At 45.5% G+C, this 18375-nt stretch overlaps 1 protein-coding gene across 4 annotated transcripts in view; it reads right to left on the bottom strand.

The window, feature by feature from the left end:
* The window catches only part of LOC143930192 (solute carrier family 22 member 15-like), a 539229-nt gene that overhangs the window by 502432 nt on the left and 18422 nt on the right, over window positions 1–18375 (bottom strand). Inside the window, exon 1 of one of the 4 annotated variants that reach the window (XM_077454242.1) lies at window positions 13213–13289. The exons of 1 other annotated variant lie outside the window; for it this stretch is intronic. In XM_077454242.1, the coding sequence (XP_077310368.1) occupies window positions 13213–13233 (21 nt within the window). In that variant the 5' untranslated portion in view covers window positions 13234–13289. Of the gene's footprint in view, window positions 1–9823; window positions 10082–13212; window positions 13290–18375 lie in introns of those variants that run through there. 2 more of the 4 variants (XM_077454243.1, XM_077454240.1) reach the window with 2 other exon arrangements.

The raw sequence follows: 18375 nt of genomic DNA, 5'->3' as shown, positions 1-18375 counted from the left end.
GAGTAAGCCCTTGTACACACGGTCGGACATTCCAATGGAAAATGTCCTATCGGACCGTGTTATTGGATAATCCGACTGTGTGTGGGCTCCATCGAACTGTTTCCGTCGGACAAAGTTTTAGAGCTGGACTATAAAACTTTCCGACAACATGATCCGATCGGACTTTGTCCGATTGTGTGTAGAGAATTCCGATCGGACAAAGTGCCACGCATGCTCAGATCAAATTCCTAGACCAAAGCTATTGGCTACTAGCCTGAATGTAGTCCCGTCGTAACGAAATAACGTCATCACGTTACATACGATCGGATTTTCCGACAACTTTGTCCCACTGTGTGTATGCAACACAAGTTTCGGACAAAATCCGATGGATTTTGTTGTCGGAATGTCCGACCGTGTGTACAAGGGCTAAGAAAGAACATGAACAGGGAGGTTACATAGGCTGGCAGGCATCAGACTGGAGGGTACCTGGTGGACAGCAGAATCTGGGTAATCGTCAAACCCGCTCTGGGGGAAAAAGAGAAGTAGAGAGCACTGACATGTGCTGAAGCGGCCCTAAGAAAGGGGGTACCAATGCCAGACTAACACAAAATGGCAGTATTACTGGGACCCACCACTGAACACAATCCTATATCCAGCCGTTTCAGGCACCTAGCTATGAGCTGCTGTCACTACTCCCGTCAGCCTATATATGGCACAATACATGATTCATTATTGTGTGTGGTAAAAGACAGGCAAGCTCACAAAGCACGGAAGCAGTGGCAGCTTAGCTCAGAAACAGATACACCTAAAGACCAAGCTTCTATCAGACGAACACCAGAGAAGCAGAAAGGAAATAAAGAAAGGTTGTCCTTCGAAAATATATTCATTTTTTACAGCTGGCGATCGGCTGTTCAGCAAAAGTGATTTGGGCAGCTCTACAGCCACCCCATCAATTTTAAGTTAAGGGCTGCCCCCTTGTGAGAGCAAAAGTTTTTTGTTTTGTTTTTTAAATAGGAAAGTGTAAAATAAATAAATAAAATAAAAAATGGAAAAACAAACCTACAGCACACATATAGGCAAATACACATGTACGCATATGTAAACAGCGACTGCACCAAACATGAGGTATCGCAATAATACCAGGAACATAACTCACGATTAACTTTACACTGATAACAAAATGTTATGATTAAAAATATAAGATACTTTAATGTGTTGCCTTTTCATGGGTCCACGCAATTTTGAGCCTTGACATGTTTGTTATTGATTTACTCAATGCAACAGCATCTTTTATACTTTACCAAAAAAGTGGGTATTCTACTGTGTTTGTGTACACTGAAATCCAGTGTGTGTGTGTGTGTGTGTGTGTGTGTGTGTGTGTGTGTGTGTGTGTGTGTGTGTCTGCAAATTTGTGTTTGATAAACAACTGCACAAATATTATATTCTCCAGGGCTTCTGTTTTCAGAAAATATATAATGTTTGAGAGTTCTAGATAATTTTCTAGCCCCCCCCCCCCCTTTCCAAAAATACTTACCTCAACCCTGGCTTCTGATGCTTCTAGGAGGCTTATGTAACACCCTGGTGCCTTCTGTCGTAGCTGGCCACCCAGAATCCACACATGATGTACTTGTGCAATAGGGGGTATTTTCTAAATCAATTACTTATTAAAGCTACTTGTACGTGTAGGCCAAAGAGCACATATTCCATGAAATAAAAAAAAAACTGTATAGAGAGACCTATGGAAAGAAATTTTGCCATTACCGACCTCCTTTTAAAAATACCAGTTGCCTGACTGTGTCTGATTTCAGTACTTCCCAAGACCCTGACACAGAACAAGCATACAGAACAGACAGAACCCACTTTACATACTTGTGTCAGGTGTCCCTTCAAATGCCATCAGATAAGATACACCTAAGTGACAGTGTACATTACACCCACTGAACTGCCATTCTGGTTCTTTCACCGCCATCCACCATCTCACATATCTAACAAAAGCAAACGATACCTTCTGCTGCTGGAACCTATGCATGAAAACTTCCAACACAACCCATCTACTTCATGCCAGATGTAATCTCCATAGCAGTTTAATCACATTGATATTCTGCACTATTCAGCTGTCTAATGTCAATGGCCAGCTTGTAAATGCAGGAAGGAGAAGGGGCTGTCTAGAAGATAGAATAATCACATATCAATCTGCGCACATTAGTGACAGAACAATCCTGATGCCATCACAAAGTGAAAGCTAATAGCTAAAACTAAGGGGTAAATGTACATGACTTGCAAGTAAGTGGAAAATTTTATCCAAAAAAAATAAAAAAATAAAGTGGGTCTGCTCCGCTCATCTGCTTGACTAGTAGATTTATTAATAGCTCAAGTGGCATTGACAGTCATGAATATGGCAACCTTGACCCGTATCACGCCTGAAAGTGTTTACACACAACGAGAACTTATAAAGTAAGCACTTTCATGTGCAAAACATGGCAAGGTTTTCATACTAATGACTGGCTGCGCCTCCTCAGCTTTTAACCTACGATCAAGCAGATGGGCAACATGGGACTACTTTTTTGGGATATTTATCTTGAGCACTGGGACCCAGCAAAGTCCAGAAGCTCTGATTTACAACCGCCAAGGTGGATAACATATGTCAGGCTGATATAATGCAAAAAGCAATCTGCCATCATTGCTACTTATTACATGAAAATCTGATTAAAGCGGTTGTTTTTTTTGTTTTTTTTATAAAAATAACAAACATGCCTATGCTTACCTGCTCTGTGCAATAGTTTTGCACAGAGCAGCCCCTGATCCTCCTCTTTTGGGGTCCTCCACCGGTGCACCAAGCCCCTCCTCTTCATCGAGTCCCCCCACGGAATGCCGCTCTCCCTGGGGACACCCGTGCAGGCTCCCTTCCAAATCCTGCTGCTGCATCCATTGACACAGACAGCAAGACTCAGCCCCGCCCCCCTCCCATGTCACAAGATTTGACTGACAGCAGTGGAAGCCAATGGCTACTGCTGCTATCAATCTGTCCAATGAGGAGAGAGACTGCGGCTTAAGCCACTGTGCTCATGCACATCGCTGAATCGGATCGGGCAAAGGTAGAAAGGGGGGGTCTGGGAGGGAGCTGCATTGCAAATGTTTTTTCATCTTAAAGCGGGAGTCCGCCGGGACTCCGCGTTTTTTTTTTTTTTTTTAAAAGCCAGCAGCTACAAATACTGCAGCTGCTGACTTTTAAAATAGTGACACTTACCTGTCCAGCGCGCCCGCGATGTCGGCACCCGAAGCCGATCTCTAGATCGTCTCTCGGGTGCTGCCGCCGCCATCTTGGGTATGGGAATCAGGAAATGGAGCCTTTCGGCTTCATTTCCCGGTTCCCTACTGCGCATGTGTCACGATCGTCCTGGCGTCTCGTTTGCGCACGAGAGACTTACCCACAGAAGCTTGTTGTCAAAGACCCGTCGTGCTCCGTTAACGCGCGCTAGAGCGATCGGACGCACTCGCGTCGGCTTGAACGAACGCACGCGTGCACGTGGGGGCACGAACGGGCGCACGTCCACTCGCGCACGCTGACTCGTCGTGCGACCGTTTGGCGCCCTACAGTCTTCTTAAGGCACTTGCTCCCTTCCACCCGTGCTGACCAGTCTACAGCGTGCTCGGAGATCCTGCTATCCTATAACCGTATCTGTTTCCTTGGTTCCTGTTACCCGGCTTTGACCTTGACCCTGATCCGTTGCTGCCTGCCTACGACCTCCTGCTTGTCTGACTACGCCTCTGCCTCATCCCTCTTGTACCACGTTGACCGCTACCTGCTGACCCGGCCTGTACCCGACTCTGCTGTTTCTACCTACCTGTTGGATATCCTGTGACTGCTGTATCCGCTGACGTCCGTCTGCCAGCCAGTCTACCACTTGTGCCTGCCTACACCAGCCTATTGTCTTCAGCTCCATCTACTCGCTGTTGGTGTCCTGCTGCCCATCCGGACCAGCATCTACCTGCCAGGCACTTGTGCCCCCTGAACTTTTGAGCTTCTGTTACCACCTCCAGGGGTTCTTCAGCCAGGGGCTACGAGGGGCCGCTTCCTGCATTCCGGGCTCGCCTACTAGGTACGTGACAGCATGCGCGAGTCGCGCTGCGCAATAAGGACGGTCCCCGCTGCCTCTGGGATCTGTGTGTTTCCCAGCAGGCAGCGGGGCACTTGCGGAAAGGGGCGGGCACTTGCGGAAAGGGGCGTAATCTACGCCCCTTTCCGCAGAGAGCTATCCCGGAAGTGGGTGCAAATACCTGTACTGTACAGGTATCTGCACCCCCCTGAAAGGTGCCAATTGTGGCGCCGGAGGGGGGGAGGGTTCCGATGAGCGGAAGGTCCACTTTAGGGTGGACCTCTGCTTTAAAGTGGATGTAAACCCACTGTCATCATTTCTAATCTAATAACAGAGCATATCTAGAAGGATATACATGCCTCCTGCATGTATCCTTACCCGTCATAATTCACCCCTTTAGCTTAGTGGAGCCTTGCAATATTACCGAATCTGTGGGTGGATCTGCTGTCCAGCGCTCAGTGGGTGGAGTCGTGACGTCAGAGGACTCCTCCAACCACCACTACATTCCCCTAGCCAGCGTTGCGAGGAAGAGCCTCGCGCCAGGGGAGACTAAAGTGCACGCACAGCAGTGGCAGAGCGCGTTCTGCAAAGAAGCAGAGCATGCTCATGGCCCCATGTCACTCCTGCACATACTCCGCAGTCCACAGAGGACAATTCTACAGAGCTGTGTGTGAGAGATGTGAGAGGCAGAGACAGTGATATAATCATTATAGCTGGAGAAGAGAGGAGGAGGATGGGAATTACACATAATGCCTCTCAAAGGCTGGTGAATGACATATGTAAATCAGCTGTCACTCACAGCAAGGGGGAAGAACCGACTGTGCCATTTCTCTGTCTGTCCATTTTTAACTCGCTGAAAAAAGGCACAGATGACATGAAATCCTATACTGTACAAGTTACAAGCCTTAATTAAAAATAATAATAAGAAGAAGAAGAAGAAGAATTCGGGTTTACATCCACTTTAATGCATAAAATGCATTAAGGTTAAAATCCTTAAGGCTTTAGAACCACTTTAAGTATCCCTTCACACCTAGAATTGCATAGTAACGCTCTCTGCATTCCTGTTCAATTCCTGTGCAATGTAATTTTCAACCCATTAATTTAACTGTATGGAAATCACACTGGGTCGCACTAAAAGTAGTACATGCGCTACTTTGCAAATGGATCACATGGTACCACAGTACCATGCGATCTAGTGCAGACAAACGCATATGTGGTCTGCTTTTGCTGTGTTGTTAGGTGTCTAATGACGTTTGCAGCAGATTGCACACCCAGTGCTTTTTGAACAAGTTGAGAGATGCGGGCACGAAACATGGGTTTCCCACACCACTTTCTGGTGTGAACTGGTCCTAAAGGAACTGGTTATAAAAAAAAAAACCCCACCAGTATTCCACAGCCAACTTTTTTCTAAAAAAAGCCAGTCACCTGGCTATTTATGTTGCCCCAGTGGCTTCAATACTTTTACTTAAAATTACATTAAACAATATCCTTTTAAAAAAGGAGAAGTTCACACACAACCACTACTTAAGCCTTGTAAACAATTTTTCATTAAATCACTGCTTACTTTATTTTTCTGCCTCCTTTTCTGGACTTTCTAACTGGCCCGGCGGCGGTGGAAGGAGTGGGGGGGGGGGGCAAACTTCCGAGGGACGGCACCGCGGCGCTGTCTCCCAGAAATGTGGAAGGGTATCTATCAAAAACAAGTACCCGTTCCCCCTTCCCCCTGAAAGGTGCTAAATGAGGCAACGGCGGGGGAGAGGAAGCAGGTAAGTGGAGCTTTCTACTTCTAGGTGGAACTCCAGAAGGTATTATAGAAGCACCCAGCTTCATGACCAGGCCATTTTTTGCTATTCAGCACTGTGCTACTTTAACATTTGTGTGGTCATGCAACACTGTACACAAATTAATTACCGTATTAAAGTCAGGGGGAAATCGGGGGTGCGTGTTATATGCCGATATCCCGCTGTTTTCTCACCCTTTCGGGTATTTTCGGCTATTTTCGGCCTCACTCAGCGGCTTTCGGCCAAGTGTGGCCAAAAATAGCCAAGAACGGCCGAAAAAAGCCGAGAATGGCTGAGTGCGGCCGAAAAATATCAAAAGCTGCCGAGAACTACCGAGCGCCGTCCAGATACACGGCGCCATTTTTAAATGGCAAACACACTGACAAGGCTGCAAATGACTGACAAGGCTGCAAATGACACTGACAAGGCTGCATTGAAGGACATTTAAATGCAAGTTTTTTTCCTTAAACTTCCCTCCTAAAACTTTTTTTCTTTTAAATTCCCTCCGAAACTTGGGGTGCGTGTTATACACCAATAAATACGGTACATTTTTATCTTTTTTTTTTAACCAAATGGAGCTTTCTTTTGGTGCTATTTAATCACCACAGAATTTTTTTATTTTGCGATATAAACTAAAAAAAGACTGAAAATTCTGAAGAAAAACTATATTTTCTACTGTCATAAAACATATTAAATAAAATCAAATCTTAGCATAAATCTAAACCAAAATGTATTCTGCTACGTGTCTTTAAATAAAAAAAAAAAAAAAAAAAAATCACAATAATTGTATATTGATTGGTTTGTGTGAAAGTCACAAACTCTGGTATGTAGAACTGAAAGTTGATCAATACTGATGTACTGAAGGCATATCTCATTTCTTTGGGCCCCTTTCTGAATGGCCCGGCGAGGGAAGGAGGAGGGGGGCCGAAATTCCAATGGACGGCGCTGAGGTGCCTCTCCCAGAATTGGAAAAGGGTACCTGTCAAAAACAGGTACCCGTTTCCCCCCTCCCCCCTGAAAAGGTACCAAATGTGGCACCAGAGGGCGAGAGGAAGCAGAGCTTCCATGATTGGGTGGAACTCCGCTTTAAACAGTCCACATTCAGTAAAAATGAATGTGCTGCAAAGTGCTCTGTGTGATAATCAATAAATAATTCATATACACCAATAAGCTGTGATATTATGAAATGTATGAGGCTACTGATTGCCACTGATGAGGCAGCACTCTTAAGCTGCACTGATAGGCTGCACAGATGGAGCCTGATGAGACCACACAGATAGGCTACACTGGTGGCCACTGATAAGCTGCACCGTTGGGCTGGGCACTAATGAGGTGGCCTTGCACTGTTGGGCACTGTTGAGGTGGAACTAATGGGCATTGATAAGGCTGCACTGATACCCACTAATGAGGTGGTGCTCTTAAGCTGCACTGATAGGGCTGCACTGATGACCAGTGATAAGGCAGCACTGATATGAGGCACTAAAGGAGTGTGGTTTACAGATGACAGATTGGATATTAAACAGAAAGGGGTGTGGCCTTGACAGAAATGGGTGTTATATTTAAATTAGTGGGTACACGCATTTAGTCAGGCCTAGGGCAGCACAAAACCTAACTACACCACTGGCGTGCACGCCACTTTATAGGGGTCCTGACATTATTGGTATTCGCCATGTACACCACTTTATAGGGGTCCTGACATTATTGGTATTCGCCATGCACGCCACTTTATAGGGGTCCTGACATTATTGGTATTCGCCATGTACACCACTTTATAGGGGTCCTGACATTATTGGTATTCGCCATGCACGCCACTTTACAGGGGTTCCTGTCATTATAGGTATGCGGCGTGCACACCACTTTATAGGGGTCCTGTCATTATAGGAATTTGGCGTGCACACCACTTTACAGGGGGTCCTGTCATTATAGGTATTCCCCATGCACACCACTTTATAGGGGTCCTGTCATTATAGGAATTTGGCGTGCACACCCCTTTACAGGGGGTCCTGTCATTATAGGTATTCGGCGTGCACACTACTTTATAGGGGTCCTGTCATTATAGGTATTCCCCATGCACACCACTTTATAGGGGTCCTGTCATTATAGGAATTTGATGTGTACACCACTTTATAGGGGTCCTGTCATTATAGGTATTCGCCATACACACCACTTTATAGGGGTTTTGTTATTATAGGTATTCCCCATGCACACCACTTTATAGGGGTCCTGTCATTATAGGTATTCCCCATGCACACCACTTTATAGGGGTCCTGTCATTATAGGAATTTGATGTGTACACCACTTTATAGGGGTCCTGTCATTATAGGTATTCGCCATACACACCACTTTATAGGGGTTTTGTTATTATAGGTATTCCCCATGCACACCACTTTATAGGGGTTCTGTCATTATAGGTATTCCCCATGCACACCACTTTATAGGGGTCCTGTCATTATAGGAATTTGGCGTGCACACCCCTTTACAGGGGGTCCTGTCATTATAGGTATTCGGCATGCACACTACTTTATAGGGGTCCTGTCATTATAGGTATTCCCCATGCACACCACTTTATAGGGGTCCTGTCATTATAGGAATTTGATGTGTACACCACTTTATAGGGGTCCTGTCATTATAGGTATTCGCCATACACACCAATTTATAGGGGTTTTGTTATTATAGGTATTCCCCATGCACACCACTTTATAGGGGTTCTGTCATTATAGGTATTCCCCATGCACACCACTTTATAGGGGTACTGTCATTATAGGTATTCGACATGCACACCACTTTATAGGGGTCCTGTCATTATAGGTATTCGGCGTGCACACCACTTTATAGGGGTCCTGTCATTATAGGTATTCGGCGTGCACACCACTTTATAGGGGTCCTGTCATTATAGGTATTCGCCATGCACACCACTTTATAGGGGTCCTGTCATTATAGGAATTTGGCGTGCACACCACTTTACAGGGGGTCCTGTCATTATAGGTATTCGGCGTGCACACTACTTTATAGGGGTCCTGTCATTATAGGTATTCCCCATGCACACCACTTTATAGGGGTCCTGTCATTATAGGAATTTGATGTGTACACCACTTTATAGGGGTCCTGTCATTATAGGTATTCGCCATACACACCACTTTATAGGGGTTTTGTTATTATAGGTATTCCCCATGCACACCACTTTATAGGGGTTCTGTCATTATAGGTATTCCCCATGCACACCACTTTATAGGGGTACTGTCATTATAGGTATTCGACATGCACACCACTTTATAGGGGTCCTGTCATTATAGGTATTCGGCGTGCACACCACTTTATAGGGGTCCTGTCATTATAGGTATTCGGCGTGCACACCACTTTATAGGGGTCCTGTCATTATAGGTATTCGGCATGCACACCACTTTATAGGGGTCCTGTCATTATAGGTATTCGCCATGCACACCACTTTATAGGGGTCCTGTCATTATAGGTATTCCCCATGCACACCACTTTATAGGGGTCCTGTCATTATAGGAATTTGATGTGTACACACCACTTTATAAGGTTCCTGTCATTATAGGTATTTGACGTGCACACCACTTTATAGAGACGGGAATTCCGCCTGCACACAACTGTCACTGAGTTTGTACGTTAGTCCAGGTGGGTGATTGGGCCACATACTAATCTGAGGTGTGTCTGATCCTCAGCAAAGATGAGGATGAGATGTCAGACTGGCAGAGCCGTCACCTGTCACATCTCCTCCACACATCCTGATAAGGATACTTCTTCTCACACTGGGGGTGTCTCCCTTACGCCTTCCTGTCCACTGAGGGGTGAACAGCTGCCAAGAGGTTCTGCAGCAGCGGCGGCAGGCACTGCGTGTCACAGCTCTGAGTGGGATCATGAATGTCTATGAATGTGTCAGGTCCAGGCTCCCTCTTACACAGCACACCCAGACATATCATCCCCCTCAATGACAGCACCGACCTGCAGCAGCACTAGGAAGCCGGTCAGCCGCTTTTGATAGCAGCCGAACTCCCCGACTGACAGGAAAGCCTCATCCAGGTCCATGTGTTTCCTCACATCCCTCCGATCAGCATGTTTACGGTAATTTCTGACGTCACGCTCGGGCTGGATGACGTGGCAGCACCACAAGTGAGCACCCTGTATGAGCCGTGCGCTCCAAGCCTCGCTTTGGTGAGCTCAGTGACGCTCTGTTGTGTCTAATGTGTCAGGGTACTTCTGCTTTTGGACGTCTGTGCTCTGTGATTGGCTTAAAAATTAGTTCGCTTCTGGTAACGCCCATTAGTTGCGTGGAAAACTTTTGTAGGCAGGTTTTGTTGGTAGTAGTTGCTGAAATTTTGATTGGTTGTGTGCTGTGTTATTATGGTACAGTGCCATTTATGTTCAGTGGCACCCAATGCACACTTCCATTACATGTGCACTGATCCACGTAACGCACTATGGTGGGTTGTGGTACGCTGCGTCTGGTGAAATGTCATACCAATTTGTAGTCAATTTTGGTGCATTGGCAGCCTGTACAAGTGAATAATGCGGTGCAGGAAACATCGCCATACTTGTGTGTTTCCTGCACCGCATTCCATTTGCTCTGCCCTTGTGATCTGCTGCAGGGGTCAATACAAAGTTAACGTAGAACTATAAACGATTTTTTTCATTTTGAATAGAGTAATGCCGGCCATACACGATGCGAATTCCGAACGAAAATCCGAGCGAAAGTAAAATCGACCGATTTTCGTATCGTTAGTGTGGTATGCGCGACATGCGATTTTCGTACGACAGGGCAAATTGACAAATCCAACATGTTGGTTTTTTTTTCAAAAATCGTCCAAAAATCGTATCGTTAATGGCAGAGTTGGACGATTTGACATAAGAAAATGAACTGCGCACGATCTCTGGAAAGTTTGAACCAGAAGGAAACCATATAAAACAACGAACGAATGGTCGAACGCAACACGGAATAAAAAAAACCCGTTAAAACATAGTGTTTTAACGTACGATTTTCGTACTTAATTGATGGCACATTCGCATGTTGTTGTGAGTGCCGCTTTCGTTTATCGTTCGACGGGTCGTTCGGAATTCGCATCGTGTATGGCCGGCATAAGTTTATAACCCCTGTCAGATTTTTTATTTTTTTTTACCATCTGTGTCCCATTGCAGAGATTTCCTTTCACTTCCTGTTCTAAAGCCAAACAGGAAGTAAGAGAAAATGCTTGCAAGTTAGGGGAATTCCTTGGGGACCCCCAGGTCACAGGAACCAGTGTCTCCATTGGAATATTTCCCCTCTATTACTTTTCTGGGGACAACCCACAATTTGAGATTTTCTTTTACTTTCACTTTCAATGATAATGGTAAACAGGACAAATAGGATGAATCTCCCCAATGGAAGCACAGGCAGCAATAAAAACTGACAAACATTTTAATCCCTCTCCACTCTATCCAAAACTAAAAAAAAAAAAAAAGTTTTGCCTTTAGTTATACTTTAACCACTTCAGCCCCAGAAGATTCTACCCCCTTCCTGACCAGAGCATTTTTTGCAATTCGGCACTGCATCACTTTAACTGACAATTGCGCGGTCGTGCGACGTTGCACCCAAACAAAATTGATGTCCTTTTTTTCACACAAATAGAGCTTTCTTTTGGTGGTATTTGATCACCTCTGCGGTTTTTATTTTTTGTTCTATAAACAAAAAAGCCGATATGAATTATTCTACATATTTTTGGTAAAAAAAAAAAAAGCTCACAAAAAGTGGATATTGATTGGTTTGTGCAAAAGTTATAGCATCTACAAAATAGGGGATAGATTTATAGCATTTTTATTATTATTATTTTTTTTTTTTTACTAGTAATGGTGGCGATCTGCGATTTTTATCGTGACTGCAACATTATGGCAGACACATTGGACAATTTTGACACATTTTTTGGACCAGACATTAATACAGCGATCAGTGCAATTAAAGATGCATTGATTACTGTAAAAAATGTCACTGGCAGTCAGGGCCGCTGATAGAAATCATTGGGCCCCCTACAGCCCACCTGACGGGGCCCCCTTTAGCCCCACCCCTGGTTCCTCCTTCAGCCCCACCCCTGGTCCTGCCCCTGGTCCCTCCTTCAGCCCCAGCCCTGGCTGCTTCCCAGTGAGTTAGGACACACAGGGGTCTCAATATAAGGAGTTAAATCTCCCCCATCCACATGACATGACAGGGGGTCGCCCATTATGAGTACACTGTTCGCAGGACACACAGGGGGCCCCCCATTATATGAAGTATAGTACACCTCTTCATACATGTTCTATCACTGTACACCTATTCACACATGTGCTGTCACTGTACACCTCTTCATACATGTTCTATCACTGTACACCTATTCACACATGTGCTGTCACTGTACACCTCTGCACACATGTTCTATCACTGTACACCTATTCACACATGTGCTGTCACTGTACACCTCTGCACACATGTTCTATCACTGTACACCTATTCACACATGTTCTATCACTGTACACCTCTTCACACATGTTCTATCACTGTACACCTCTGCACACATCTTCTGTCACTGTACACCTCTTCACACATGTTCTATCACTGTACACCTCTGCACACATCTTCTGTCACTGTACACCTCTTCACACATGTTCTATCACTGTACACCTCTTCACATATGTTCTATCACTGTATACCTTATCATACATGTTCTATCACTGTACACCTCTGCACACATCTTCTGTCACTGTACACCTCTGCACACATGTTCTATCACTGTACACCTCTGCACACATCTTCTGTCACTGTACACCTCTTCACACATGTTCTATCACTGTACACCTCTTCACATATGTTCTATCACTGTATACCTTATCATACATGTTCTATCACTGTACACCTCTGCACACATCTTCTGTCACTGTACACCTCTTCACACATGTTCTATCACTGTACACCTCTTCACATATGTTCTATCACTGTATACCTTATCATACATGTTCTATCACTGTACACCTCTGCACACATCTTCTGTCACTGTACACCTCTTCACATATGTTCTATCACTGTACACCTCTTCACATATGTTCTATCACTGTACACCTCTTCACATATGTTCTATCACTGTACACCTCTTCATACATGTTCTATCACTGTGCACCTCTTCACACATGTTCTATCATTGTACACCTCTGCACACATGTTCTGTCACTGTACACATGTTCCATTGCTTTCCCCTCATGTACATATGTGTCATCGCTACACATGTGTTCCCTCAGTGCACCCCTCTGCCCACATGTTCCATCACAGTACACCATTGATGGTAAACAGGGTTGAGTGCACAGCTATAACAAGTGAGGCCACTGGCTCTTACCACTCTTGCTTCAGCAGACATTTAAATCTCCAGGCTGCACATTGTATTTCCTGCACAGACTGGAGGTCAGGAGGAGGTGGTGCAGCTCTGAATGACAGAGCAGCAGACCAATTGGTTTGACATCCTGCTGGGAGGCAAAAATCTGTAGATAGCAGTGTAGGAGAGGCTTCCATGGTGCTGTTCTCCTCACTGACACAAGGGACATGAGCAGAGATGTGAGTGGAATGTGAGCAAGTCACACATGCAGGCTACCTGCCGTCGTTGCAGTTAAACTGAAGTCAACCCCTGCCTTGAGTTTACTCACTGTCTGGAAAGTGTTCTCCTCCTCCTCTCCAGCCTCTGAGTGGCGCATGCCGCTCCTCACCTCTCCGGTGGTCAGACTCATCTCGTGCTGGCTGGAGAAATATATATATATTTTTTTCTATCATTCTCTGCTCAGATTGCCCGGGCCCCCCCTGCTGGCTGGGCCCGGTACAACAGGGCCAATTGTACTGGCTTATCAGCGGCCCTGCTGGCAGTGAAGGGGTTAAGTGTGTCCTAGTTTGTGTTCTAACTGAAGGGGGATGGGGAATGTGAAGGGAAGATAACAGATCACTATTCATACTCTGTATGAACAGACGACCTGTCACTTCCCCCAGAGAACCAGAAACTGTGTGTACACACACAGTTCTGGGTTCTCCGTGTCTCAGCGGCGATCGCGGGAGCCTGGCAGTGATCGAGACCGCCGGTCATTCGCATCAGCTCGGGGGGGAGCGGAGGGCACAGGGCGAAGCAACGTTACATAGAGTCGTTTTGCCCAGCTGTACCATTCTGCCGCAGTACAACTGCTGCGGCTGGTTGGCATGTGGTTAATGACACCCCAAACACAGGTTGAAAATGCAGTGCATTTGCCTGCACCTGATCGCATGGTACAAAATGACCACGTGTGGCTACAAAAAAAAAGGTGCATGAGCAACATATTCAAGCCTCATCAACCAATCTCCAGTCAGGAGAGTGAGTGACCAGCAGGGGGCTGAGAGGGTTATAAATATGCTGGGGCATGGATACAGAGAAAGCTTTTTTTTACCTGGGGGGTGTAAGACCCAGCCTGAGGGTGATCACTTCAGCTTCAAAGAATTATTTTTTGGGGGTTCAGCTCCTACTTGGGCTGGGCGACCTCTGGCCTTGCCCCCTGAAAGCATGCAGAAAGCTCATCTGAGGATCCAAAACACAGGCAACACATACAGAGACTGAATGGCACAGCAGATGACAACACAGTACACAGGGCACAGTGAGTACCCACCCTGTGGGTTCCAGAGATTTATTTCCATGATTTGGGAGAGCTTTCTACAGTACATGCAGGATTATACTCCCGTTGCGGAGTTTGTTTGCAATCTAGTTACCCTTCATATTAAAGCAGATGTCTCAAGTCTCCCCCACGGTGCAAGAGTCTCACGCATCTCTGCGGCAGCTCCCGCACACCCGCAAGCACCTCGCAAACTCCTGGGAATGATCGGTGAGGCGGGGAACAGCTGTGAACACCGATCTCCTTTGTATCGCTCTTTAGCTGAAGCTGCTTCTCCCTCTCTCCCTCCTGTGGCTGTCAGCTAAAAAGCTATACAGGGAGATCGGTGTTCATAGCTGTCCCTCCTGCCGCACCGATCATTCCCGGGTGTTCTATGTGCTCCTCCTCCGGTGTTCTGCCGTATAGTGTCCGGCCATCATATAGCGTCCGCCCCGTACTGCGCATGCGCAGTACGGAGCAGACGAAGCTTCGGAAAATTTACAAAGCTGAACGGCGCCTGCGCCGTGAGTGGAGGTGGTAGCCCCACCATCAAAGCGGACATAGGGTTGTGAGTATTAAAGGGCCCCTCGCGGGCGAGCTTAATCTGTTTAATCTTCTCAATTTATGAATGAACAGGAGCCTCTGTCTCCTGTTCATTCATTTTTAGTGCTGAGAAAGGGACTGGGGAACCGGTGTCCTCAGTCCCTTGGTCTGTCTCAAAGGGGAGATGTCAAGGGGCTGTTTAGACTCCTGACATCTCACCAAAGCCACCCAAAAAATATAAAAAAAAAAATTGTAAAAAAATTCTAAAAAATTTAAAAGTGTAAAAATTTTTTTTAAAAAACTGCTGCCACCACTCTCCCCTACTCTACCAACACTGTCCACTGCCCCAACCCCCTCCCCCCAAAAGGCATTGTGAAAAAAAATAAAAACTAATTAAATTGTAACAAAAAAAATTATTAAAAATAAAAAAACTACTGACACCGTCCACTGCCACATATCAGTAGTATATGTATTAATTGGGATAAATTGATCCTTTTTCCATTGCATTCATCTGTACCTTGTGTAGACATGCAAACACCCCTCTGGTGGGCCGACTAATTCACTTACCTGGGAATTTGAGTGGAAAGCACTGTTAATGTATATATAGAAAATAACGTGAATCCGTTGCTGCTGCAGCTTACTCAAAAGTGCACAGCTTGGCATACCCTTTCTTTAACAGCGGTTGGATGGGTAAATCTGCTAAAAATGGTGTACTTACCCAAGTTCCTATACTTTTTATTTTTAAACCCCCCCCCCCCATATCCCCAAAAACATTGTGGTGTCTTTTGTGTGGGCTGGGCAAACCCCTCGGGTTGCATGCAAGATCCTATACCTCCCACTCTACAGTGGTGGTTTGGCACTTCCAATTGTATTATTAGGCAGAAGTATTGGTCACTGTTCGATGGTGGTTTTCTCCCCAAATATTCTTGGCCCAGGACCTTAGGCTAACACGTACTTTTGACAAATGGAAGATGGACATCCCTACCCTTGGTGAAGATGAGTGGGATGATTGTGTCTTCTCTTATGTCCACTCCATGATCTCGGCCAAGGACAGGTTCCTACAATTAAAATTCCTTCATAGGGCGTATTATAGCCCCCAAAGATTAGCCACTATCTACCCTTAGAATGATCCTCGAGCCGAACCCCGTGGAGCGCCTCTTATTCTCCAGGGAATTGGAGCAAAAGTATGAAAGTAGAAATTGTCTCAAAAAGTATGATAAAATCTGGTGTAATTGTTTTGATGCAGAAGGTTGAGGACCTATTTTGGATGTTTGATGCCCTGTTAGACTCCACCTGGGGATAATGTCTCCCTCCCACCTCCTCCTCCTACACCTCTCTTTCTTTCTCTATCCCCCTCTACTACTCCATTGTGTGTGGCACATCCACAGCTTACTCTCCATCACCCCCCCCCCCCCCCCTTCTCTTTCCATGTCCCCTCCGCCTTCCCTCAATGTTCATTTAATAGTGATGATAGTAAATACTGGTACTACCTCTCGTGAGGTTGCTTGGACTTTCTGACTCTATCTTGTGTTTTTTGAGATAACTAAGCCTGATGTATTTTCTAATACCTGGTATTGCTGTGCACTTTGGAGTGTCTCCTTATGTGTTGCTGTGCAATGTTCTGTCGGTGTTGTTTGTATTTGGAATTACCTGCTTCTATCAACAAAAAACTTTCTGTTAAAAAAAGTTGTCAGTGCCTCCACCCAGGACAGGGCCTTTGTGAACAGAGGGAATTTCCTTCCTGGGAAATAAACCGGTAATCTAATTATAATCTAAAAAAGATCAGCGCTGCAGAGGAGATCGTCCAGAAATTGTCCAACCAGCCTTTAATGCAGCTTTCACCAGCCAAAACTGTGGTGTGGCACTGAAACTCTACTCCATGCTTTAGTAGTAGCTAATCTGAGTGGACCTCTAACCTGACCGAATGTTATGGGACCTCTAACTACCAGAAGTGACCATCTCATGCCTAACCTGGCTCTAGTCTATGTTGGTTATCAAGCCCTTGGATAGAGACTTGCATGTCGCTAGGATTCAGATCAAGAATAAAATACAATATTGCAGCAATGCAGCTCCTGTAAGCTCCAATAAGCCCACAGCTAAGAAGTCCGCCCACTGCCATGCACTGATAATCTAAAGCAAGGTAGTCCTGATGGTCAAGTAGTCTCTCAGTTCCCCATTAGGCTTTACCAACTCAAGAGGCGCAGAGGCCATGGAAAATAGTTCTCCATAAGGTCCACCTCTCATGTCATTTGGGATTTTCCTTTTTTGGGTAACCGCAACATCACCACTATCCCTGGCCTCTATGTTTGCAGTCAGTTTCAGTCTGGGAATCTCCCAGTTGAAAGCGGAATGGGGCCCGGGATAGAGTCCTGTGTGGGCAGCTTCCCAGCACAGACTTGACCCTCTGTGAGCACTGTCATAGCTCTGTGTGCCAGCTCAGAGTTGGTCTCAATTACTGCCAGTTTCCTATTTTGAGAGTTGGTGGCAGCCATATCAACAGGTTCCTAAAGTGGAGGTAGTAAGAACTACCTGAATTCATTGCATGAATTGGTGCTGTAACTGAAACTGGTGCAAATGTTTGTTTAAATTAGACACAGGTCATTTTAAAGGTAACTACTGCCAGAAAATGTTTGGAAATGATTTATTAAATTCCCCAGCCTATATTAACCTCACACTCATCAGACCAGCACATCAGACCTTTGGCTGTTGAAAAGTGCAGGGAAGAAGGATAGGAGGGCATGGTAGTATTGGGGAGCCCACTAAAGCTCATCAGTAAATGACCTAGAAGTCTAAACTAAGACAAGGTTCACACTAATGCAGTGCAGGAAACGCCGCCATCCTTGCGCATTTCCTGCACCGCATTCCAATTGCTCTACGGTTGCGATCCACTGAAGGTGTCGACACAAAGTTAATGACACCCCAAATGCAGGTTGCAAATGCAGTGCGTTTGCCTGCATGAGATCGTATGGTACAAAATAACCATGCTATCCAGATGCGGTGCAGCTCCAAAAAAGGTGCATGCACAGCTTTGATGCAATGCAATGTAATTTGAGCCCATTCATAATAAATGTGGTGCAGTTCCTGTGTGATTTACATCCTGTTCATAGTGTGAACTGAGGCTTAGTGAACTAACACAGTCTGGGTCAAATCCTAGTTTGAGCTAAAGTAGAATTATAGGCTAAACCTAACTAGTCTTAAAAACTTTCCCTTCCCCCTCCTAATACCTATGCTGACTAAACGGTGTAAGAGAGATATATACAGTATATATATTTACCGATTTTCATTCTGCTTCAGTCCAACCATGTGATCCCATCAGGGCCGTCTTTAAGGCAGGGCAAAAGGGGCAGCTGCCCTGG

The sequence above is a fragment of the Lithobates pipiens genome, unplaced genomic scaffold, assembly GCF_037356315.1.
Source record: "Lithobates pipiens isolate NorthernLeopardFrog02 unplaced genomic scaffold, aLitPip1_a1.2 Scaffold_25, whole genome shotgun sequence".
Taxonomy (NCBI): Eukaryota; Metazoa; Chordata; class Amphibia; order Anura; family Ranidae; genus Lithobates; species Lithobates pipiens.
The sequence above is the reverse complement of the archived record's forward strand: the minus strand, read 5'-3'. Positions and strand labels throughout refer to the sequence as shown.